The sequence below is a fragment of the Schistocerca piceifrons genome, chromosome 1 (assembly GCF_021461385.2).
Source record: "Schistocerca piceifrons isolate TAMUIC-IGC-003096 chromosome 1, iqSchPice1.1, whole genome shotgun sequence".
Classification (NCBI taxonomy): Eukaryota; Metazoa; Arthropoda; class Insecta; order Orthoptera; family Acrididae; genus Schistocerca; species Schistocerca piceifrons.
The window spans coordinates 682,654,883-682,681,084 of NC_060138.1; the positions used below are offsets into that span (position 1 = coordinate 682,654,883).

The 26,202-nt window shown below is 44.4% G+C and overlaps 1 protein-coding gene across 1 annotated transcript in view; it reads right to left on the bottom strand.

The window, feature by feature from the left end:
* LOC124709352 (sushi, von Willebrand factor type A, EGF and pentraxin domain-containing protein 1) overlaps positions 1-25,441 on the bottom strand; it is a 547,768-nt gene extending 522,327 nt beyond the window's left edge. Inside the window, exon 1 of the mRNA XM_047240832.1 lies at positions 25,206-25,441. Coding sequence (XP_047096788.1) covers positions 25,206-25,317 — 112 coding nt within the window. The 5' untranslated portion in view covers positions 25,318-25,441. The remainder of the gene's footprint in view (positions 1-25,205) is intronic.
* Between the last annotated feature and the right edge of the window lie 761 nt (positions 25,442-26,202).

Here is a 26,202-nt window from a genome sequence, read left to right on the forward strand (position 1 = left end):
GATCGGGTGTACAAAAACTTGGTGCCATTTGTTCTTGAAGGGGACAATAAATACTCGGAACAATGGCTCCGTCCTACAGGGCACTATGGAGCCGAATACTATTTTTAAACGAGGAGCAATGACAGAATCACTGCGGTACTCAGAGAGTAGCGTCATGTCGACTCCTGAACGTCAACTTACGTCCCCGGCTAAGTGACAAACTGTGTTAGTTTACAAAAACTTTCCGCGACGTTAATAAAACCGGATGTACCCAGATGGATTCGACTGTTTTACAGAGACTCTCCAAGTGTTTATGATAATACATCCGTCAGGCAGTCTGTCAAGTTCTGCGAGCAAACAAAAAAATTCTTGAATTCAGGACGGCCCTAATAGTGATTAGTCAGCATACGCCTCTCTCTAGTTTTCATCATTGAGGGATGCGCCTCGAGGAAAGCTGAGAAAGCTGTCTTGCCAAGAATTGGTTCTCGCTGTTGTCTGGCGGCCACTCCGCAGCGCCCCCTCTCCTGGACAGCGCCCGGGCACCTGCCACTGTGCCACGGAGCTGTGACGTCACGGCTGGGCGCTAACAGCGCGGCCCGGTCTCCCACACCCGCCGCCGCATATGAACCGCGCGTTCGCCTCTCTGCGACCCACTTTTCCAGAGTCAACGGCCGCCCAGAATGGCGCAGATCACTGGGCGCGGGTATAACGGGAAGCCCGACCTCCCGGGTCTATCTGTGTCGTCCAAAGTATCTATCAGACTACACGTCGTTTGCAATAATACAATGACGCGACAGAAGTCACGGGTAGCGATATGCACAGGTACTCATAAGATGGCGGTAACATCGCTTACACAAGATATAAAAGGACAGCGCATTAGCAGAGCTGCCTTTTGTACTCAGCTGATTCATCTGAAAAGCCTTCCGACGTGATTATGTCCGCATGACGGGAATTAATAGACTTTGAATGCGGAAATCGTTAAGAAACTCTGTATTCCGAGATCCACAGTGTCAACTATGTGCCAAGATTATCAAATTTCAGGCATTACTTCTCACCACGAACAATGCAGTTGCCGACAGCTGCGGAGTTTTCATAGAGTTGCCAGTGCTAACAGTCAAGAGTGAAACAATCGCAGAAATCAATGAGGTCAGTGCGGCGAAATTCGGGGTTAATGCGCTATGGCAGCAGGCGATCGAGTCGAGGGTCTTTGCTAACAGCACGGCATCGTCTCTAGCGCCTGTCCTGGATTCGTGACCATATCGGTTGACCCTAGACGACTGGAAAAACGTGGCCTAGTCAGATGAGTCCCGATTTCATGTGGCAAGAGCTTATGGCAGGGTTCGACCGTGCTGCAGGCCCCGCGGAGGAATGGAGCCAAGTTCTCAGCAAGGTACTGTGCAAGCTGGTGGTGCCTCCATAATGGTGTGGGCTGTGTTTACATGGAATGAACTGGATCTTCTGGTCTAATTGAACAGAAAATTCACTGGAAATGGTTATGTTCTCTTATTTGAAGACCATCTGCAGCCATTCATGGACTTCATGTTCCCAAACAACGATGGAATTTTCATGGATGACAATGCGTCACCGGGCTACCATTGTTCGTGCGTGGTTTGAAGATCATCCTGGACAATCGAGGGCCCTACATGAATCCCATCGAACATTTATGGGACGTAATCAAGATGTCGGTTCGTGCACAAAATCCTGCATCGGATGTAGAGGCAGCATGGCCATATATTCCTGCAGGAGGCTTTAAACGACTTGGTGAGGTACTGGATGGGCTAAACAAAAAGTTTCGAACGCTTGGCGTATTTTTTGATTTAACAAAGGCATTTGACTGTGTTGATCTCACAATATTGCTCCAGAAGTTGGACCATTACGGAATAAGGGGAGTAGCTCACAATTGGTTCACCTCTTACTTTAGCAACAGGCAGCAAAAGGTCATTATTCACAATGTTGATAACGGCTGTGATGTGGGATCTGAGTGGGGTATTGTCAAGTGTGGGGTGCCCCAGGGATCAGTGTTGGGGCCGCTCCTGTTCCTTATTTATATAAATGATATGCCCTCTAGTATTATGGATAACTCTAAAATATTTCTGTTTGCTGATGACACTAGCTTGGTAGTAAAGGATGTTGTGTGCAACATTGACTCGGTTTCAAGTAGTGCAGTACATGACCTCAGTTCATGGCTTGTAGAAAATAAACTAACATTAAATCACAGTAAGACTTGGTTTTTACAGTTTCTAACACACAATTCAACAAAACCTGACGTTTTAATCTCACAGAACGGGCATATGACTAGTGAAACTGAACAGTTCAAATTCTTATGTGTTCAGATAGATAGTAAGCTATCGTGGAAAGCCCACGTTCAGGATCTTGTTCAAAGACTTAATACTGCCATTTTCACTATTCGAACGGTATCGAAAGTGAGTGATACTTCGACACGTAAATTAGTCTTCTTTGCTTATTTTCATTCACTTATGTCGTATGGTATTATGTTTTGGGGTAACTCTTCCCATTCTAGAAGGATATTTTTGGCTCAGAAACGGGCGGTTCGGGCAATAAGTGGTGTGAGTTCACGAACCTCTTGTCGACCTCTGTTCACGAGTCTGGGTATTTTGACATTGGCCTCTCAATATGTATATTCCTTATTGTCGTTTCTTGTTACCAATATTAGTTTATTTCCAACAATAAGCAGCTTTCACTCGGTTAATACTAGGGCAGAAATCATACCTCCATTTAGATCGGACTTCCTTAACTCCTGTGCAAAAAGGTGTGCAGTATACTGCTGCATCCATTTTCGATAAGCTGCCACTCGAATTCAAAAATCTTAACAGTAATCCACGGGCTTTCAAATTGAAACTGAAGAGTTTCCTCATGGGTCACTCGTTCTATTCTGTCGAGGAGTTCCTTGAAAAATTAAGCTGATTCTTATTGTATCGCTGATAGCGTTTGCTTAAACTTATGGACTGATTTTCTTTCAGGTTCATGAACATTTATTATTATCTGTTATTAGTTTTATGTTGTAAGTTCATGTACTGACACGTTCCATGACCTTGGAGATTTGCTCCTCAATTTGGTCCTACGGAACTTGACATGTAAATAAAATAAAAACGACACGTCGAGTCGCAGCACTACGCCGGGCAAAAAGAGGTCCGACACGATATGAGGACGTATTCCGTGACGTTTTTCACCTCAATGTAGATCATCAGTTTCTATACTGACACAGTACATTTCTGATAGCTACTTAAGTATTTGAGTTGGACGAAATAAAGAATTCAGAGCTTTTCCGAAGTTTCTTTTCTTTTTTTTTAAATTCACTAATCTTCTTTTATTACCTTTTCGGTAACTGGTGACGCTCTAAAACTTTGCAGTGGTTTACAAACAGATAACAGAATTACTTCGTGATTTTCGTCGGAAGAGCTGAACCGGGAGGTTAGTGTGTTACTAAAAATGAAGTATATATAGGAGTACATTAACGCTAAAATCCTATAATTGTTTCAAGCATTATTTTACATGTTCATATATTTCCCCTTACAAGATAAGTCTCCACGTCTCTCTTACACACTCTCTTGGCATCCCGCTTGAAGTTCTCTTTACAGAATAAACTACACTCAAAGTGTATTTAGAAACTCGTCGTGGTTTGAAACATATCACGTTGGGCGTGTGGTATGGGTCACTGCTTCCCTCACTCCGACGTGCCGCCACTATTCAGACAGTCAACAATGGGGCCTCGAGGTGGACTCACACCAGGGATATGTGGTCTGCTAAGACCTGCGGATACTGCGAGGCCGTGTAGGGCCTGCACAAGCAATGTAGTACCGGGTGATGGGAACTGCTTCTCCTATAATGTATCACTTAGCCTATTTCCGAATACGAATATCTTTCGAACTCCAAACAGTGTTGATCTTTTACCCTTCCCCTTGTGGAGTGTAATGAAAACGACGGAGAGTGACAGATGAGTGACATGTGTGTTTTTACGGACAGTCAACAAAAAGAGACACGCGAGCAAGCTGATTTTCGACCTGGGGTTCCCAATTTTTTTCTCTGACCGTAAACTTTTTGCGAATCCTGGCACTTTGATAGAACACCGTGCTCATTTTGAAGGTTCATAATTTTTTTTAAAAATGGAAATAAAATGTTTTATTCAGTGGTTACCCCTGTTTTATATCATAATTAATAATGTAGAAACCGTAATAACATTTTAAAAAGTAATTAATATCGACAAAATGACAGAAAAAACGCCATGTTATTCATAGTTTTTCGCGGAAAACCTGTCCCGCCTAACACTGATTGGGAAACATGTGAAGCCTGTAGTGTTCCGTGTCTCTTTCGCCATACATGTGCACTGGTTTCCATTAATTACAGTAACCCAACCAATTCGATAAAATTTCGGATGAAATAAGGCAGTTGACAGGAATATGGAGTCCATTGTTACCGAAGAGGTACTGCTGGAAACTACCACGTGGGGACGAGTAGTGCTACAGTCGTCTTCTGTCATCTTTATGCAAGAGACAACTTCAAATCTAGAAGACCAGCATATGAAATGGGAGTCGACCAGGGCGCAGAGTGGAAACGTGAGTGGCAAGCTACAAGAACCCGAAACCACGAACTTGTAGACAACCCAACAGTTCCAGTTCCAGGCTTCCACCAACCTTGGGAGGTGTGGGTGCAGTTAAACAGATATCGGACTGAAGAGGGTAGGTGCATATACAACATGCACAAGTGGGGCTTTTCAAGTGGCAGTGTGTGTGACTGTGGTGACACCCAAACAATGAGCCACATTGTGAATGAATGTCCAATCAGACGCTTCCCTGATGGCATTGAGAAACTCCATCAAGCATCGCACGAGGCACTCCGCTGAGCCGAGTCCATCAACATCCGAGTGTAGTCTGAGCCGTTTTAAAACTTGTGTACTGTATATAATTTCACACGTTCATTTTTATATATATTTCTTTGTTTTGCTAAATGTGTACTACTGTAATTGATGCATACGATAATAATAATAACCACATGAATGACTGCGATATGGCAGTTTGTGCCGCAATATTGAGGGCTGTAACAGTGGCAGTAAACTGGTCAATGCTTGTGAGTAATAATGAATTTACCACAGACTGCAGTTAAATGAGCTTTAATTTTTTATTGTATGATTTAACTACAGTCTGAGGCAAGTTCAGTGTTACTCTAAATGTATCATTTGTCTGCGTTCCCGCGGTTCTCTCAACGATGGTCGAATGATGCAGAGCCGTGACTTTAGGAAGAAACTGCGGTAGACGGTCGCTGATAAATTGAATTCTGGTCAAACACGGCTTCCAGGTAGCTCAGTCTTTGAACAGAATTGTATGCAGTGAAATGAAATTAATTAGTCGATGGAAACCAAATGGATTAATGTGCAATGGGATGAAATGTTGACTCTTTGCTGCAGTATCTACGTCATGACAACTGAAAATCTGTGCCTGACAAATGGCGGTCTAGGGTATGGCAAGGACGAGTAGTAGGAAATTGGCTGAATATTTTCAAAATAACTGTTCTTATATTCGGCTCATTTTACTTAGGTTAACATGGAAACGTTTAATTATCATGGCCAGACGGGAGTTTGAAGCGTACTTCTCTGTGGTAACAACTACACCTCTTCGCTCGTTATAACAGCAGTGTGTACTATGAGTGGGTGGTAGGGCAATATAGGCAGAAGGAACGCTGGAGCCAGAGGTAACTGGAGACATGCTCAGAGAAAGAGGAGAGGAAACACTGAAGTCGCTGGAACATCTACATCTACATCTACATGGTTACTCTGCAATTGACACTTAAGTGCCTGGCAGAGGGTTCATCGAACCATTTTCATACTACTTCTCTACCATCCCACTATCGAATGGCGCGTGGGAAAAAGGAACACCTAAATCTTTCCGTTCGAGCTGTGGTAAAAAGTTGAGGTAAAGAAGGTAGAGTTGGAAGACAACGAGAATAAACTGTCTTTTACAAGCCTTAGGTGACGAGAACAGAGCAAAGTTCAGACTGATTGTCTCGTCGTTTGCCAGTTCATTTACAATTTAGTGTTAGAGTCAAGATAACTTGTATCCACAAATTTATGTTTCGTATAACGATACTGTTAAATGTAGTCACATCTTATTAAAAGTATCCTCTCGAACATAACGAAGGTTGTGCAATTTTTTGCGTTTTAATTTATCCCTATTCTTTGGTTTTCAGTCGGTAGGACAGAAAACTGTCTCCTCTTTTGAGAAGGTATAATGAAGAAGGACTGACTCAAAATAAAATTCATCGGTCTATTAACTATTTCAAAGAACCTCATGGAAATTTTAAACATGTATTCGTTGTTAATAACGACCACGCTTGTGCATATAATGTGTTACGGTGTACACTGCTGCAGAGACATGGTTTTATGACGTATTCGAAGCAAATTTGATGAGTTCAAGGTATCGTAAGTGCGCTAGAAATTATTTTTAATTACTGAATACGAAACAGGCAACAATAAAAGTCCTAACGCTCGTTCTAAAATACTCTGCTGGCGCTACAAATTCGCCTCACCTCTTGCCTTTGCAGGAGAGACGCTCAGTAGCTCCGTACGGGCTTTTTTTGAATTTTCGAGAACATACCTTCACCGAGGAGTTAAGCGGTATATTGCTCCCTCCTGCGTATATCTCGTGAAGAGACCATGAGGATAAAATCAGAGAGATTAGAGCCCACACAGAGGCATACCGACAATCTTTCTTTCCACGAACAATACGAGACTGTAATAGAAGGGAGAACCGATAGAGGTACTCAAAGTACCCTCCGCCACACACCGTCAGGTGGCTTGCGGAGTATGGAAGTAGATGCAGATATTAAACGCCTCTATTGACCAACCAGTCTTAACTGCCATTCTCTCAGGATATTTATTTGTTGTTTCAGTGGTATCCTACTCCGTTCTAAAAATGTACAATCGTCAGTTAAAGTCGACCTGTTCTTCATGTACGAAAGATGTCAGTTGTGTTTCGTTACCTTTGGCTACCGAGTACTCGTAACTGTTGGATACAGTGCAGGAACTTGCGTGCTACCTCGTCTGGCGTGTTTCTTCATTTGTACGTAGCAGCTTATTACGTGACTTTTTAATTAACTTGTTATCTTTCAGCAACGAGACCGCTCCGTCGCTGGCATTTCAGCCGCGTCAGGCGCCGTAACGGTTCTGTCGTAAGGCCGTAATGCATCGGCTACGCTCACAGCTTCTCCGGCAGTTCGAAATCGTGAGTCACTCGTGTTTAGGATGTGCCTGCTTGTTTCCAGTCCCACCTGAGGAACTGTATCAAGTCTCACTTCTATTTTATCTCTCTGAGATAAGGCACGTAGCATTTCGCATGCTGGCAGTAAAAATTCAAGAGATTTTTAGACATGTGGTTCTACCAATTACATCTCGTCACAGTCTATAGTGTACGTAATGAGACGCTGCTGATTACGTTGCGAATGTTTGAAGCAGAGAAATGTAATTTGCTTAATTTTCTCCATCTCGTTTAGTTGAGTTGCAGAGTCCGCGTGTGAAAGATCTTGATTATACAGAAACTTCATTCTTTACAACAGTTGCTGCATTTATCCTTTTCTTAGAGCACTACCGGTTGTGTTCCACGTCAAATTAATGTATTTCTTAACTTCTCTACGGCCTTCCATGATCCTATGGCTGGTACCAGCATATCGTACGTAGAGGGCAAAGTAGCAACTGAATGGCACCACAGTAACACAGCTAACTCTGGGGAAGCGAAAACAAAACTAAGACTTGCGGGAAACAATTCGCCTTTTGTACGACTACGTAGTATCACTTTATCTAGGGTGCTGCCCGTCATGTGGTTAAATAATGACGTGACGTGATTGGTAGCTCGAGAAAATTGTATCAAATCTCTTTCTTATCAAATCACTTTTTCCTCTGACATCCAATTATATTGTGTGAGTTGCTATTTCGTTATATGTTATTAATTTTTGTATTTTGACTCATTGTAAACTTCACCTTATAGTGCAATCACAACAATGATTTGTCACCCAGGTATTTAATAGCAATGAGGACGGTATATTATTTGCAGGATTTAAGGAATCACTTCTCTTTCGTTAGGTAATGAATTTGGACTGTATCCTGTCAGGTATATCGCCATTCTTTTTCCCATAGACTTCTTTCATCTCACCTCTTCATGTTCCCGCCTGGTTCAAAAAATGGTTCAAAAGGCTCTAAGCACTATGGGACTTAACATCTGAGGTCATCAGTCCCCTAGACTTAGAACTACTTAAACCTAACTAACCCAAGGACATCACACCCATCCATGCCCGAGGCAGGATTCGAACCTGCGGCCGCAGCGGTCGCGCGGTTCCAGACTGTAGCGCCTAGAACCGCTCGGCCACAGTTTCCGGCTTCCCAACTGGACTCGTATTCCGGAAGACGTAGATAGCTCTTAAACCCCGTCCAACCATCAAGATCTAGGTTTCCGCTAGTTTTCCTGATCACTTCAGGTGAACGCCGGGACGGGAGGGATTGTTCTACGTCTCTACTGACATCGGTATCGACGGGACGTTAATCCCTAATCTTGCTTGTTACAATCAGCACAATTGTAACTCCAGAGAATTGTAGCCATAGTACGATTCGTACAAGCCTACAACTGCGAGTGGTACGTATTTTCATGTTGTATGTTGTATGTTAACCGGGGACCTAGAAACGACGGAGAGGCTCCGTCCCCCGCCGCAGCCGCAGTGGTCCGCAACCCCACGACGACTACCGCAGTCCACTTCACCCCTCCGCCGCCCGACACCGAACCCAGGATTATTGTCCGGTTCGGCTCCTGGTGGACCCCCCCAGGGAACGTCTAACACCAGACGAGTGTAACCCCTATGTTTTCGTGGTAAAGCAATGGTGGTGTACGCGTACGTGGAGAACTTGCTTGCACAGCAATCGCCGACATAGTGTAGCTGAGGCGGAATAAGGGGAACCAACCCGCATTCACCGAGGCAGATGGAAAACCGCCCCCGGAAAGTCACGCGTTTTTTTTTTTTTTTTGTTCGATATTGTTCGTTGCATTTGTTCGGTGCGTATGTCCCATGACACCCGTTCAAGTTCAGTGTTGAGCCGTTGACTCAGTTTATTTATTACAGAGGGCAGATAACCCTCTGACCGAACACGCTGCGCTACGGTGCTGGCTGCGTTAGACCGCTCGGCTAACCGGGCGGGCTAGTTTCACCTTACACCATGCTCACTCCACCAGGGTCGGCGTACAGAAGATACTGTTTCTTCTGCAGAGGTAGTGATATCTTTTACGATTATTCTACAGAAGTGTAAATCCCTTTCATATCGTCTGTGGAGCACAGCTCGTTGTTGTTCAGCGGTAACTCCTGAGCAATGGAGCGCAGTCGTACTGGAGTGTTCCCTTATCAGTCTTGCAGCAGTGTGTGTGTCGTGGACTGGGAAATTTCCTTGTCAGCTCACCCTTCTCTAACTGTATGTACGAAATATTTCTGGGTATACAAAACCGTCGTTTAAAGTTTGAGATCCAGCATCGTCTTCCGGCATGCATCCGTTTCTAGAGCTCAGAAAAGTTTAGTGCCGCTCTTTGTTCCCGACCTCGCAGCAGTTACTTTGCGTTAAGCAAACAGTGCTTTGGGTCGCTGTCAATGTGGCGCCCCACCTGGGTGAGCGCAGCGGCCACTTGAGCCTCGGTGGCTGTGCCTGTCCCGGAGCAGCGACGCCGAGCAGTCGGCCACGTGGACACGACACCCACGCCACCCACGCCACCCACTGGGCCCTCGACCCACGGCAGCGCTCTGCGCAACACTCGTCTCCGCGCCTTTCCCCGTGCGCTGTCCCGCCTTTTCTCCCATCAACTTCCAAACAACTTTTCTCGCTCCAGGTTGCACGGTTCCATTTTACAGCCTACCAGTAAGCCTCCGATGCCCGCCCGGTTAGCCGAGCGGTCTAACGCACGGCTTTCCGGAGTGGGAAGGAGCGCCTGGTCCCCGGCACGAATCCGCCCGGCGGACTTGTGTCGAGGTCCGGTGAAACGGCCAGTCAGTGTATGGTTTCTAGGCAGTTTTCCATCTGCCTCGGCGAATACGGGCTGGTTCCCCTTTTCCGCCTCAGGTACACTATGTCGGCGATTGCTGCGCAAACAAGTTCTCCACGTACGCGTACACCACCATTACTCTACCACGCAAACATAGGGGTTAAACTCGTCCGGTGTGAGACGTTCCCTGGGGGGTCCACCGGGGGCCGAACCGCACAATAACCCAGGGGCGGCGGAGAGGTGAAGTGGACTGCGGTAATCGTCGTGGGGTTGCGGTCCACTGCGGCTGCGGCGGGGACGGAGCCTCTCCGTCGCTTCTAGGTCCCCGGTTAACATACAACAACAAGCCTCCGATTCTTGAAAGAATCGAACTCCTATGTACAAAACAACTTCAAAAGGCTGATTACTTTACAAATGAGTTATTGTGTTAAATATCTGGCTTTAAGCGTGTAAGCGAGAAAAAGTTAAGAAAGGTTTGAAATTATGTGTACAGTTTATTGGATGTCAGAAATTAGAGATATCCGAGCTCACAATCTTTCTTCCACCCTAACCGTACGCGTCAGAAACAAGAAAAGGGGTAAGTGACACTGGTACACAAAGTAGCCTCCGCCACACACTTGCAGAGTGTAGCTGTAGAAGTGCTCTCATTCTAAATTACTGGCGGAATAAAGTCCAGGTATTTGCGCGCCTCCACTTACGCTGCCTCAACACAAACACACAGTTTCCAACTATAATACTTGTCTTCTTGTGTTGAACTTTTAACATAAGAGCATTCTGACTAGATTGTGACAGTATTTTAAATTTTTAATTTCTTTGAACAATTTCGCGAAACACTGAAAAGAAAATTTTTGCTGTCCCTGGAAGCCAGTACATACGCAGCCTGCAAATGGTACCGGGTTCTGCGATGGTCGCTTAGTAATGGAGATGGTCTGGGTCACAGTTTATGAACTGTGTACAAAGAACCTTAAGCAATGCAGCCGGATGACGTTTTAGATAACTGCCTATTTTTCATTTTAAAGCCGCAAATTCAACGAGAGTGTGCGCTGTGTAACGAAATTTAAAATCATTGTATGCCAACCAAGAAATATAATACGGCATACATAGAAAGACAAAACAACTAGACCCACCACACAACGTCACAATTTCTCGATAGTAATACCAATTACCGTCGGGTAAGGAAGTACCAAAGTACCATTAACCCTGTCTCTCTCTTGTCTGACAACACAGGGTTCCAAGGACAGTTTCAGCAGAAACCTCTACCTCTATTGATAAGGTCACTTGGTAATTTAATCTCAATAACTTCCTTAATAACATTATCCCAAGAGCTGGAAGTGCACGCCACAATCTCGGTGCTGTTATACTCCAGAGGATGGCCGCTACCAAGGCAATGTTCTGCAATAGCCGATTTGCTCTTTTGTAAGAGTGCATGACGCTTATGCTCAATACCCCTGGCCTCCACGATTATGGTGGTCTGCTCAATGTTTGACATGACAAAACTGCAAGGGATACGGTGGCACACATCTTAAGCAAACCAAAACCATCCTTTGCACATCGTAAAAGGGCCATAATCTAATTGTGGCAGAACAACACACTTCATACCTATGTTTCCGCAGAATACGATAAATCCGCTTGGAAATACCACTTCTGTAAGTTAAGAAAGGTTGTAGAATTACGTGTCACCTCGTTATTTTTGTCATTTAATCTATTCACAATTGGTCAGATCTGTTTTTCCCTACAACCAGCCTTCATAAAGATGACCTCGAGGAGGGCTAACTTAGCTGAAAATCTTTCACTGTCTGAGATGGCGTGGGCCCTACGAACCAAGATACAAAGTATCCCTTCACGCTGGGGATGATGGTGACAACTGAACCTGAAGATACTAACTACGTTGATCTGGCTTCCTACAGACGGTTTGTTCCAACGTATCGTCAATCTTCCTGTCGACCAACACAGCAAGCAAAGGAAGATAGCCATCCCTTTCCACCTCCGTAGTGAAGCAGATATTGGGATTAATTGAATTCAGATGTTCCAAAATGCTGATCAAACTCTCATTGTCAGAACAAAAGTATCGCCTACGTATCTAAAACAAACCGACAGGTTTCAATGCCGCCTATTCCGTGGCAGGTTCCTTCAAGTCTCCCATACACATATCAGCACTAACAGGGAACAGAGGGATGACCATCGGAATTCCATCTGTTTACTCACAGAAGTGGTTGCATTTGTGGCTTGAAAATGATAGGATGTTCATCTGTCGAAATATCGTCACGTGTCAAAGACGTCACCCACCTGCATTCAGACGATTTGAACAATTTTTGCGGGAGAAGAAACTCAAGTTTCACTTTATGTATTCGGCCTGTAGCTGACCTGAGTCTGGTATTGGTCTCTATTTTAAAATTATTGGTTACCATTCGTGAATAATTATTTAACGTTTTTCCTTTGGATGCTGTAATACTGCAAACATGTCACGGGTACACTCAGAAAACTACAGGATTTTTCCTTCCACACACTTTACACAAAGTGGCACGGACTCTTTTAACACCGGAAAAGAGGAAGAGGAAGAGAAAAAGAGAGGGGAAGAGACAAACAGAGGAGGATACAGGGAGATGGAGGTAGATAGTCAGAGAGAGAGAGAATCTGTTTGGACGGGGGAAGATATGCTTTAGTTGGCCCGGAATGTATTTTCGTAAAAAGACGCAACCTCGTGCAATATAGACTACATAAGAATGTAGGAATGACCTATTCATGAGTAGTATGGACTAAATGAAACGCATTGAAATGAAGTCGACGGAATCAATGGCACTGAAATAATGAAAAATGCAGTGACGTCAATTGGTATCAGCAAAGGCTGTCTATAAATGTGGGATCTGCATTGTTATGAACATGTTGTGCAAATTTAAACTAGGCGCCAGGACTCGAACCCCGATTTCCTGCTTTTTACCATCAGTATCTAAACGTTCCTGTCCATTTTATTTTATTTCAGTGAGCCCAATTCTTCTACGGCCCTTGTGGCAGTACGACGAACGGTATTCTACTAAAATCTATTTCCTCAAAGGTACTGATCCCATATGTTATAATGAAAGTCAGTCAGATTGTAAGGCTTACTTCGATAACCTAAAGGTAAAGGCGACAGCTCGCATAAAGGAGGTATCGAGTTCTGTTGTCGCGCAAATTTCTAATTCCCACTACATATTTATCACTTGTAGTCGTGACGTATCATAATCGGCTCTCAATATTTTAGTAAACAATTAAACGTATCAATGTCACTGTGAGTGGCCAGACCTCGCAATGTTACATTACAGCACACCATTCGACTGATGCGTACAGGTCTGAATACTGTATAGTTTCAATCACTGTAGCTGGTACAGAATTTTGTTCTCGTTGTTGTAGCTTGGCCTGGCGTTCCCAGCTGGAGTGATTCCACTTCTCTCCCCCCTCCCCCCCTCCCCCCCCCCCCTCCCTACCCCACAGCCTCATCTGTAGTTCGACGCAGCGTCAGTTTGCGTACACTGTTACACCAAACGGAGCGCTGTGCCGCTATGCGGCTGCCGATTGTCTGCGCTGGCTCTACGCCTGCCCTTTCCCCTGACCCTAATGACGCACGTCTTCAAGGATAGGCGAGCAGCCGGGCCGCAGCAGAGCGAGGACGCGGCGTGGGAGGCGGCTAGGGCACTCTCATTCCCTGTCCTGAAGCTCTGTTAAAGTACACCACGTGGCAGACACGCCACTTGCAGGTAGTGCAATCTTTCCTAGTCGACGTCATCACGGTGCCTTTAGGAAACAGTGTACCTAGCTGTGCAAATGGCCGCTGAGATTGCACTCTCATCACAGTAACTTAAAAAAAAAAAGGAAAATTAGAAAGACTAACATGGATGCCTAAAAATAAAAAAATGGTCAGAAACATGAAGCTTTGCCAGACACTTTTTGAATTCACTAGTAAATTTCCAGGGAGGGATCACTGGTGAGTCTTTTTCTCAGAGACTTGCCGTACCAGATAGGGTTGATGGAACAGATAGAGAAGATCCAACGGAGAGCAGCGCGCTTCGTTACAGGATCATTTAGTAATCGCGAAAACGTTACGGAGATAATAGATAAACTCCAGTGGAAAACTCTGCAGGAGAGACGCTCAGTTGCTCGGTACGGGCTTTTGTTGAAGTTTCGAGAACATACCTTCACCGAGGAGTCAGTATATTGCTCCCTCCTACGTATATCTCGCGAAGAGACCATGAGGATAAAAGCAGAGAGATTAGAGCCCACACCGAGGCATACCGACAATCTTTCTTTCCACGAACAATACAAGACTGGAATAGAAGGGAGAACCGATAGAGGTACTCAAAGTACCCTCCGCCACACACCGTCAGGTGGTTTGCGGAGTATGGATGTAGATGTTGATGTAGAACCTTCACGTCCAACAATACTTTATGTGTGAGAAAAACACCAGTTTTTCCATTGTCTAGGACGCTTGTTTGAGCTGTAGGCCTACCTACAATTGGTTGACTAGTACGGTTGCCATACTGGAATAAGATCACTGCATGTCACCTGGAATAAGTCCTTAACTAGTAAGGCACTGTGGTGTTCCAGCTAACGTTTGTGTTGACACTATCTTATATTACGCACAGTCTTGCGAGAGACATGAGTGGAGGGTTTAGTTGGGTGGTTCATTTGGGGGAGGGGACCAAACTGCGAGGTCATCGGTCACATCGGTTTAGGGAACAATGGGAAAGGAACTCGGCCGTGCTCATTTAAAGGAACCATCCCGGAATTTGTCTCAAATGATTTTAAAAAACCGCGGAAAACCTAAATCAGGATGGCCGGATGCGGGTTTGAACCGCCGTCCTCCACAATGCGAGTCCAGTGTGCTAACCACAGCGCCACTTCGTTCGGTAGCAGAGTGTTTTAGGTGGAAGTAATAGTGTATCTGTTCACAAGATACTCTGTGAGCTCAGTAGTAACATTTTTCGCTTTGTCACAGAATATTGGTCGAGAATGTGGAACCCCTGTGAGGCTCAGTTTACAGGGATGTTCATATACAGCCAGGAAATAAACACAGATGACTTTTACTTTATGCAGTCATTGAATCAGTACAGTATGCCCTTCAGCTGTGGCCGAGCGGTTCTAGGCACTTCAGTCTGGAACCGCGCGACCGCTACGGTCGCAGGTTCGAATCCTGCCTTGGGCATGGATGTGTGTGATGTCCTTAGGTTAGTTAGGTTTAAGTAGTTCTAAGTTCTAGGGGACTGATGGCCTCAGCTGTTAAATCTCATAGTGCTCAGAACCATTTGAACCATTTTTGAAGAATAGTATGAAAGGACAACATAAACCGACAGCGGTTTGAGAGAAATAGTTGAACAGCTCCGAGAAGTTAATTATAAAATTTCAGAAACTAATTTTTATGTGAGATATAGACATAAGACACAAAAATAAGAGTACACTCCTGACTTACTAAATAAGAAATACCAGTTCTGTAGGAGAGAGAGCACACCTATTGTAATGGCGAATGAAATAGTCCGGCACATCATATGACTGGGATATCATAAGAATCTTTTCTGGTTGTCGGCCATAAAATCGAGCAAATGTTGTGCCAACATGCACGATATCATCGCAAGCGTTCGCAGGCACATAGTAGGCATCAGACAAATAGTCTAGTGGCTAGCGTTGCTTGATTGGGACACTGTACGGGCGCTGATGACCGCGCAGTTGAGCGTCCCACAAACCAAACATCATCATCACGTCTCATCGCGTCAAGGACGTACTGTGGATGCTTCGATTCGTCAGAACCCGGCCCTGCTAAAATTAATCGCAGTACGCCAAACGATATTGACGATAGTTGTCGCTGACGACTACGATGAAATGTATCAGGGACACATGGCCCACAGCCTAGTAAATCACTGGCCAATCCAGCACTAGGTAAGAACAGTAGCCTTGTCACCCAGAACAACCTCTTCTCTATAGGGAAGAGGCCACCGTTGCACAGGCGCTCTTCTACTCACTGAGCACCACAGGGCACAGACCTAAACACTGGTATGGCTTCACTGTCATTAGACTCTCCAACTTGAGGAAATATGAGTTTGATACACGTTGGTACAGGCCGATGTGGATGAGGTCGACTGCGAGCAGCGCATTGTTTAGATATATGGTGGAGCGTATTGTCACGAGCTGAAACGGTTGTCTGATATGTTCGTTATCATCTCCCACGAGAAGATATCGAAATCTACTCTCCAATCATGCGCAGTCTTTCGTTGACCTGAAACACACTCAGATGACCTTACCATCAACACGACAAGACCCCATCGTTAATAAATTGTGACCGAGCGAGGTAGCGCAGTGGTTAGCACCCTGGACTCGCATTCGGGAGGACGACGGTTCAAACACGCGTCCGGCCATCCTGGCTTAGGTTTTCCGTGATTTTTCTAGATCGCTACAAGCAAATTCCGGGGTGGTTCCTTTGAAAGGGGACGCCCAATTTCCTTCCCTATCCTTCCCTAATCCGATGGGACCGATGACCTCGCTGTTCGGTCCCCTCCCCCAGACCAACCAACCAGCCTAATAAATTGTGCAAGATGGTTCGAGGAAGAAACGACGGGCTTGAGGGAGTTTACGTGGTACTCCATGATGTCAGTCCCAATGAGAATACCTGGGACGTCGCAGGTCGAGATGGGTTCTGACCATCCTCAGTAAACAGCTGCTGTATCAGGATGGCTCCCTAACACTTTAAATGTCTCGTGGAGTGCACACCATGTCAGCAGTTTAAAGGGGGCGTTACACTGCACGAGGCAAGTGTTCAATTGCGCATGTGAGTATTTTGTTATAGGCCTATGCCAGCCAGAAGAAATTCATTGTTTATAGATCTTTACATGTTACTAAAGTAAAGCCCCCTGTCGCTTTCTTCTGTCTTCATGTGAAGGCTAATCTCAGGAACTACTGTAGAGATTTTGATATGTCTGTCACTAATAGATAGACTGATTCAAGAAGAAGGTTTTTGTATATAATTTGTTACCCATACATCAACAAGTCGTCTGGCCATAGATATTTAGTGCTACCCGTGCGAAGCAACGCATGTTGCTAGCCGTCTTGTAAAGTCAGCGTTTCTCTTTCCCTGTTACTCATCCTCTCTGTTTGTCCTACTTCACATCCTTTTCCTGTTCTCTCCTTCTCATTTCTCTCACTTCTCTCACTATTTGTTGACTGCATTTTTCTATTGAGAAAAATTATCATCAGCAAGTGCGTAACTAAATGCCCATTTACATGGTCAACTCTCAGGTCGAGCGAATTCGGAAGGACGACAATTCAAACCCGCTTCCGCCCGTCCTGATTCAGGCTTTCCGTGATTTCACCTAAATCGCTTCAAGTATATGCCGGGATAGTTCCTTTGGAAGGGAAAGGCCGATTTCCTTCCCTAATCCGAACTTGTGCTCGTTGTCGACGGGATGTCAAACTTTAACTGCTCCTCTTGTTCCTTCTCCACATCCTTTCAGGTCTGGAAATGATTTGTTTAGACTGGAGGTGGATAAATTTCGCTTGAAATCACCTACTGACCATGTGTCATTCCGAACAAAGATGCAGCCGTTATCATATGACACTTCGTCTAACGTGACTGTGAGACTGCACAGAAATTCGAATCCGTCACATTCGAATCACATACTGCAGCATTAGTGTGTAGGCGGATAACTATTCTGTACTTTATTGTTTTAGCGCGGGAACAAATTCGATAAACTGTATCACACTTCATTAGATACTGCTGCACTGGGTCAGGCAACAGCTAACGTGTGCATCCGCTATAACTCTGGATGGTTTTGTGCAGCTAAAGGAACTACAGGCGTTTGAGCTACATAAATTCCGTACGGTGGATGTGTTTTTGAGTATTAAATTGATACGTGCTAACGGGTCTGAGTTACTGGTTGGAATGAGTACGCCGGATACGTAAAATGCGTTGCATATTTATTTTCCGGAAGTTTTTGGTGGGACATTAGCGCGTGGGCGGCAGCTGCAGTGGCGTGTACAGAGGCGCCTGCAGCAGGCCGGTGCCCGCCGGCTGGCGCGCTGCCGCCGCCGATGGCCCACGCCAGTCACGTCACGCGCCGCGGTCGGCCGTCGCCTGCCGCACGCTGCGGCAGCTGCTGCTGGCTGCCAGAAAGTGGACCGGCGAGAGCGTTGCCCCCTCTGTCTCCTGCTGTGGCTCGCTGGCCGCCACACTCCTTCTAGCTGCTATTGCAGTCTTCAGTCCGAAGTCCCTACACTTCTACGTATCTGATGCAACCCACACCCAACAGAATCTGCTTAAAGCTGTTAAGTCTCGGTCTGGACACTTCCCTTGTTGAGAGCCCTTCGTGACACAAGGTAACAATGCGGACGCGGTATTGACCGTCTAGGTACGGTTGAACTACAGACAACACGAGCCGTGTGCCTACTTCCAGGTGGAATAACTGGAACCGATCTGCTATCTGACCCCCTCCGTCGAATAGGCGCTGCTCATGCATAGTTATTTACATATCTGGGCGGGTTTAGTGACATCTCTGAACAGTCAATGGGACTGTGTTTGTGATACAACATCCACAGTCAGCTTCTATCTTCAGGAGTTCTGGGAGCCGGAGTGATGCAAGACTTTTTTTGATGTGTCTATATTATACGAAGATACAGTGCATGTAGTGAGGTGAAATGATCTCTAATGTTAGCGATCTATAGTGTTTGGATTGCGAAAACCTGTAATGCCAGTTGCCACATGGCCTACATTATTCTTGAGAAACAACTTATCGAAGTGTCCACTATTGCTTCCTCCGACTGTACAAACAATATACTTCTCGATTACGGCATTGCTGTCGCTTCCGAAACCCCACTGACCTCGCATCGTCTTTGCATCCATGACTGAGACTATACGATCCTCGTCGCTTCCCATAAGCAGAAGACACTTCGGCACCAATTATCGAAATATTTCTGAGTTCAGCACGTTTCACACTATCTCAACATATTCATCTCCTGGTGATGAAAGGATCTACCACCATCGGAATTAGATCCTGTTACATTAGGGGACAGGCGTTCTTCCCTGGAGCACGCTAGAAACTGTCACTGTACAGGGGATCCGTTAAATATACAATATTACATGAAACGTCATACGTAAATTGATACCTATAACATCACAGTGAAAGATAGATCTTCATGGTACAGCACTGATAGAGGGATGTGTCTCGATACTTATATTCGTCTATCGACACCTATGTCGATCAGTGGCTGCTAGCTGCATGACTCACAGAAGATACAGCTTTTATCCTCCATAATGCACTGGCATTAAAAATGCGATGGTTTATATATGTTCGTCTGTCAGCTTCTAGAACTCAAAGACGTGTTCATATTATATATCAGACGTTATTTACAAGCTTTTTTCATATATTAGTATCACGTGGCACAATTTCTTTTGTTAGTCAAGTCCACAAACAACAAGTAAAACAAGCGGCGACGGTGTTTATGCTCTAAGAGCTTCTTATTTGTTAGTCTGTGTGCTTCTTAATCAACGCATAGGTAGTACTGCCATCAATTGATATAGTGTAGCTTATAGCGTATATATCTATTTAGGTGTAATATCACAGCATGCAGACTAAATCCATCAGCCCTAATGACGACCGTTTCTGTGGTGCTTAGAGATTTAAAATCTGCTCGCTGTACTTTTACTAATTAATGTAGCAGCATATCTTGTCGAAGACATATCTAGAGCTCTAACTGCTCTATTACGTGAGGCATGGAAGCTATGGAACAGAACATTATGATTTAAGAGGGTGAAAATACTTCGTGTAAATCGAAATCATAATTGGGAAGGGCTTAAGGAAATACGCGTGGAAAGAAAATTAAAATTTATACCGTAATGTTCTCCTAAACCTGTACTAAACTGATTACATATTTGTGTCTCACAGTTTGTGATGGTGTACACAAAAATCTTAAATGCGATATTCTTAAACTTTTCAAATTCCCTGTGCAAGATAGAATCTCAGAAATGTAGATAACTGTAACATTAAAATGCGAACAAATAAAAAAGTGTAGTATGATTTTGTGGTCGACGGTAACGTACCATACAATTACAAGGGATTTAAACAGGAAACTGAGTTGAAAAAGAAAATAACAATAACAAAGCAATACTAAAAAGCAAAAATTTGTCATTTATTGTTCATGAACGTAACAAAATAACCTTATATCGTAAAAAGTCAATGTGTTCAAATATAACTTCTTTCTTCTGCATGTGCTGTTACAGTCATTTCTGTCTACGGACAACGACGTTAACCTCCAATAGTGGATTGGCGGTGAAGTATGACACGGCATCTCCTTTATAGTTTGTCTACACATTATCAAAGCAACGTCACAAAACTTCAACTCATTTCAGAGTACTTACAATCAATATGAGGAGGTAACAAGTGCCAAAAGCCTTAACACAGTTAACCAGAGCCTGAATGGTGTCCATTAGACATAACAGATCGCAGAACATTCCACACACGAAGGGCAGGCACGAACCGAAGTTTACCACAATGAATGTTCCGCGCGCGAGGAACAAATAAGATTACACTGTCACACTGAAAACAGCTGTCGCTGGCAGAGCCGCTGATGTGTTTTCGACCGCAAGCATAATGGCTCAAATGGCTCTGAGCACTATGGGACTTTGATCTTGCTGAGGTTGGAAATAAATCAGTGGTTACCGTTCAGTAACCTGAATTTTTTCCTAAACCCGAGATTCTTGACAGACAATTAACGAAAATTCTTTCTACTCTACGGACGGGTTGTTTTAAGGGGGACTGAAGCTTATACAACCGTCGACGGCGATGAACACAAAGAAACAGCAGTAGAGATGTTTCTGAGGATAAAACACTTTACAAAAACCTATGTGTATCTGTATGAAAAACGGGAACAGTTGAGTGGATAGTGAATTCATAGACTGTTACTTGCTGTGCTTTATTGTTAATTTCTCTTGCAAACCTGATCAAAATGTCTCCCTGATTTTTGACCCACTTAAGCGTGCTTCCGCTGACTAGAGCTGTTGTCTACAACTTTTTTTTAACATTGACATAACCCTTTGATACTACTTTTGACTGAACTTTCTGCCTCTAGGTTTTGGCCTTTAACCAACCTCGCAGATAATAATGAAGTGCAAAAAAATGGTTCAAATGGTTCTGAGCACTATGCGACTTAACTTCTGAGGTCATCAGTCGCCTAGAACTTAGAACTAATTAAACCTAACTAACCTAAGGACATCACACACATCCATGCCCGAGGCAGGATTCGAACCTGCGACCGTAGCGGTCGCTCGGCTCCAGACTGTAGCGCCCAGAACCGCACGGCCACTCCGGCCAGCAATGAAGTGCAGGAAGGTCGGATAACCTTGGCGGAAACGCAGCAGTATTGCAGCAATAGGTCGAATTTCCATGGCATGTTGAAGTGATATAATATTCTGCAGATCGGGCTGAATGTGATGAGATCCCATTTGGTAGTAAATGAATGCCAGCCTTAGTTGCAGAAGGAACATCCTTCAAGTACTTAGGTAATAAATTCTATAGATATGTTAAATAGTGTCCCGGTAGGACCGTTACCTAAAATAACTGGACAAACAGGGACTGAAGCCAATGAAACCCCATTAACGTTTGACTGAGAAGCGACAATGAAAATTATTGTCCACTAATGTTAATATTCTCACTCTCACAAGTGTGTGTGTCCTGCAAAAAACACCTCACAAAAGCTGTTTTTCAGCAACTGTTAAAAATAGAAGATGTTTCTGCTTGAAGGTATTCTTTCGGAATATCCCATACAATCACACGGTAACATGTGACTGTTTCCATCTTAGACGGCAATCCAACTCATAATTATTACTCTGTTGTGCGGACGTCTTCGGCTGATATGACAGGAAAGTAATGTTAGTGCAGTGGAAAAGACAAATTGTACGATGTGAACTTTTTTTTCACATGTGAAAACAACCTTAATAAGTTAATAAGTGATTACCCAAATTATTGCAGTGAATATTAATTTGAAGATATGATACTGGAATTTACTGATAGCATGATAGCACGCCACCATATATTCTCCAGTGGTAATATTAATGTTGAATCCCTGAATATTTCAAAATTTCTCATCTACAGTGAATATAATCATCTTTGGTAATCTAACTTTTTTTCTTCCTGGGCAACACGAGCTATCCGAAACGATGAGGACATTTGGCATTCTTCCTCAAGGTGAGGGGCAAAGTTGTCAGTAACTGATGAGCTGTAGGATTTCAACCGAGAAGCACTGTTGGCAGGTTTTCGACTGCCTTTCTTTGCCACCTGGATGCTGCTATTCGAACAGCGCAGTACCTTGCAGCCATTTCAGTGACCGCGCATGCTGATACTGCTGCTACCGACACTCCACTCACTCTGGGGGACTGACTGTTTTGATTGACTGACTCTGAGTATGCGTGGTTTTCGTAAATTGCTGGATGTTCTTCCATCGAGTACACAGGCTATCCCTTCTCCAAATTGGTTCCAAAGTACGCCACCTCATCATCTCCTAATGACATCTGTGGTGAGATGATGTATAGTCAAACAGAAGAAGCGGAAAGCTTCCGTGGAGGCCCTCCGTCTACGTACGTAATCTGTCTCGACCAGTATTTTATAAACCAGGATACTTCGGAATCAAATGCGGCTTGTTACTCAGTATTTATAGCATATATGAAATCTATATATGTATTAAAGAAGAATTAGCATGTTTTCAGCGGGTCGTGAAAGACATTAATTTTGGATGACAAGTGTAATTTATATGAAGGGTACTATCTTCTGCACTCGCAGAGAAACACAGCCCGTTTTGCATCTGCGTTACACTAGCAGAGGAACCTGACCAGCCGGCAGCGGTGGCCAAGCTGTTCTAGGCGCTACAGTCTGGAACCGCACGACCGCTACGGCCGCAGGTTCGAATCCTGCCTCGGGCATGGGTGTGTGTGCTGTCCTTAGGTTAGTTAGGTTTAAGTAGTTCTAAGTTCTAGGGGACTGATGACCTCAGAAGTTAAGTCCTATAGTGCTCAGAGCCATTTGAACCATTTTTTTGAACCTGAGCAAGTGTAAGGAAAACGTTGTAACAGACGAGCTGCAAGAGTTCACTTGAGAGGCACAATAAGAAAGAAGTCTAACACGCCGGGAAAATCTACTTAAAAAATTCCAGGCCGCAGTTTTCATGCCATATTTTTCGTATACTGTTCAGTGCCCCACGCATCGGTCTCGTAGAGGCAGCGGAGGTAGCGCGCGACTGCTAACAACTCGTACAGGACCAGTTAAATGACAATTCCTTCAAGTCCAAACAAGAGGGACGTTAACAAATGCAGTAATGAATGATCAGTGCCTTCCGCCTCTTAACTTACAGCGATCTGCATAGTGTAACTTTGGAGATGTTAAGTAGGGTGATTACGAAAAGGAGAGGCGGGTTCGGGATTAGTTCTGTTGATACTGAGGCAAGAGTGATTAACTATTTGCATTTTCTGCTAACAGTCACTGTTATTTGTTTGTAATGTTTAGTTTAACTTATTGGAAGGCGTTTCGAGTGTGTTCTGCTAAACTTTAGCTGTTTATACACACAGAAAGTTGTTACCTAAAAATAAAACGTCGTAAAATAAATTAAAATGTCGATGGTAGGCAGTGAAAATTTCTCAACTCCGTCTGTCTGCGAAAACCTCTAATTCCAGTAGGCAGTAACTCAATTCACCAAATAGAAATTTGAAAGTGCATGGATTTCTCAAATCTGTCAATAACTAGAATTTTGCTATATAATTACACAAGTAGCAACATTATCTGTATCACTTGCCCGCGAAAGGCAAAGGTCTCAAGTTCGAGTCTCGGTCTGGCACACAGTTTTAACCTGCCAGGAAGTTTCATAACAAAATGGAGTTACGAAGTTTTCATTTCCTACCATCGATATGACTTTTCGTGTACTGTTCGCTGCTGGTGTGGATTAGTTTAAGCCTTTTTAATTTTAAGTACGATTTTCTTTATGTATAAACGTCTGAATATGAGCAGAATATTCTCGAAACGCTTTGAATTTTGTTAAATTAAAAATAAAAGCAAATAAAAGTGACTGCTAGCAGAAAATACAAATAACTAATTATTCCTCACAGACACAGTACAATGACGTAGCCTTAAGGCCACAAGTAGTTATGAGTCAAGAAGAGTGTATCCAGGATCTGAGATTTGGGAAAGGAGGAGGGGGGGGGGGGAGTGGAGGGAAGGAAAGGGTTACCACTCATGCTAGTTCCGTGTAAGCTGGTAGAGGAAACGAGGCACAAAAATGAAACTCAAAATTGCTGAATAACTGTGTTTATTAAGCAGTAAGCATATTAATGTTATTACTTTACAATATGTATCTAATAACAAACATGTGCTTAACTAAAAGAGTGCAGTTTGTATGACATTCGTACATATTATTTTAGTATCGCGAAGGTAACGCTCATATACATGTGAATATGTTTTTAGCTGTTTTTGACATTGCCTGGTAACGCGAGGAAAAAGTCGTAAGCTAAAGGTGTAACGCTATTGAAAGGTATTTGAACGCAGACCGATATGAAATTTTTAGTTGCAAAGAGAAGAGCAGCGAACAGCGATACAGTTGAGAAATTTCATGACAAATGCTTCTGGTTACATCCGCTGCTAGTCAGTACTTATTACATGTTTCGCCTTCTCATCATACTGATACTGAACTGATACGTCTGCCTGTATGGCGACGCCGGGTGCGAATTAGGTACCGATATCTAAAGTTCATGATTTTTTTGTAGGGGTTACACGCTCTTACATTGAGGTGTTAGAGATGAATCGGACTGAACGAAGTTGAGAGAGGATATAGACCGTAATGTTTCCTAAGATATCATCGTAGCATTCGCTCAGAGTAATTTAAGGAAATAGCTGGGAGACACAAATGGGAATGGTCAGATGACGATGTGAACCCTCTCGCGCCTCTGACACCACGCCATTGTCCACTGCCGCGGATTTTGTGGTAGTTTGTGGATGTAAAGATCTTTATGGCGATTGAGCCACCTCATCTGCTCTATTTATGTGCGGGCACAACTCACTTGTACTCGAGGAAATCAGTACACATCTCTTTGGCTGGAAGACAGGAAACATGTTGGACTCGGAATTGAATGACAGGTGGTTAGCAAAGTAGAAGCGCGTTCCTGAGGACAGCGAGTCGGGCCCTGCACACTCGACAGCGAACGGTACCCACCTTGAGGCGTCGCGGCGCCGGCGCCTTCGCCAGAGGTCAGCAGCAGCAGCAGCGGCAAATAGGCCGCCAATAGCGTCGAAGGACGGCGGTCGGCGTCCGGGCTATGCACCATGGCGAGGCGGCGGTCGCCACAAGACCACGAGAACAACAACAACAACGGTAACAACAATAACAACAGAGATGCCCGCACAGCGCTACAGCCGCGAGACCGCGACACCCGACATCACACTCCGGACTCCAAGTCGGCACTGAGGCGGCCTCCAGTCGTGCTCCCTGGAGAGAGCGGCGGTCACGTGGCCGCTGACGTCACTCGTAACGGGTTCCCCGGTGCTCGGAGAAGCGTGTCAGTAGTGGCACATCGCTCGTGGGGTGCGCTCGTACTCACCCACTGGCCTCCTGGTCAGCGTCTGGGCGGCTCGATGGGCCGATCCGGTCCAGTGGTCGTTTCTGGAGCACACGCCAGCCAGCCGAGGACCGAGGGCCGAGCGCCTCTGGTGCAGAGCTCTAGCGAAGACAGGGGGAAGAGCGAGACTTGCAGAAAGCGTGAAGCCATGAAACTAACATAACAGCAATGAACTACACTCTGAGGCTAAATGTTTCCAGATCCAGTCCATGCATAAATATCACAGAAGTATTTCCCTGACCCATCAGAAAGAACTGACTAAGTTTAAATACTGAAGAAACTAACAAGGGGGCACAGTGGTAAGGTTTTCAGTTTTTGCACTCCTGTCGTCCTTAGATGAGTAAATATTACGGTATGTTAATTGTTACTCTGAGTCCATATAGAAGTATGAAACACACCATTCCACATTCGTAGATCACTTAAAACACCACAACCACCATCCTACGAACTTGGAACAGTAAATGAAAATCATCAGAATAAACAATCACAAGAAATGCCATCTACCAATGCAGGAAAACTACCCTGTCCACAAGGACATTGTTGAGAACAAACATACGACATTCAGAAAGCCATTGCTGAGAACAAACATATGAT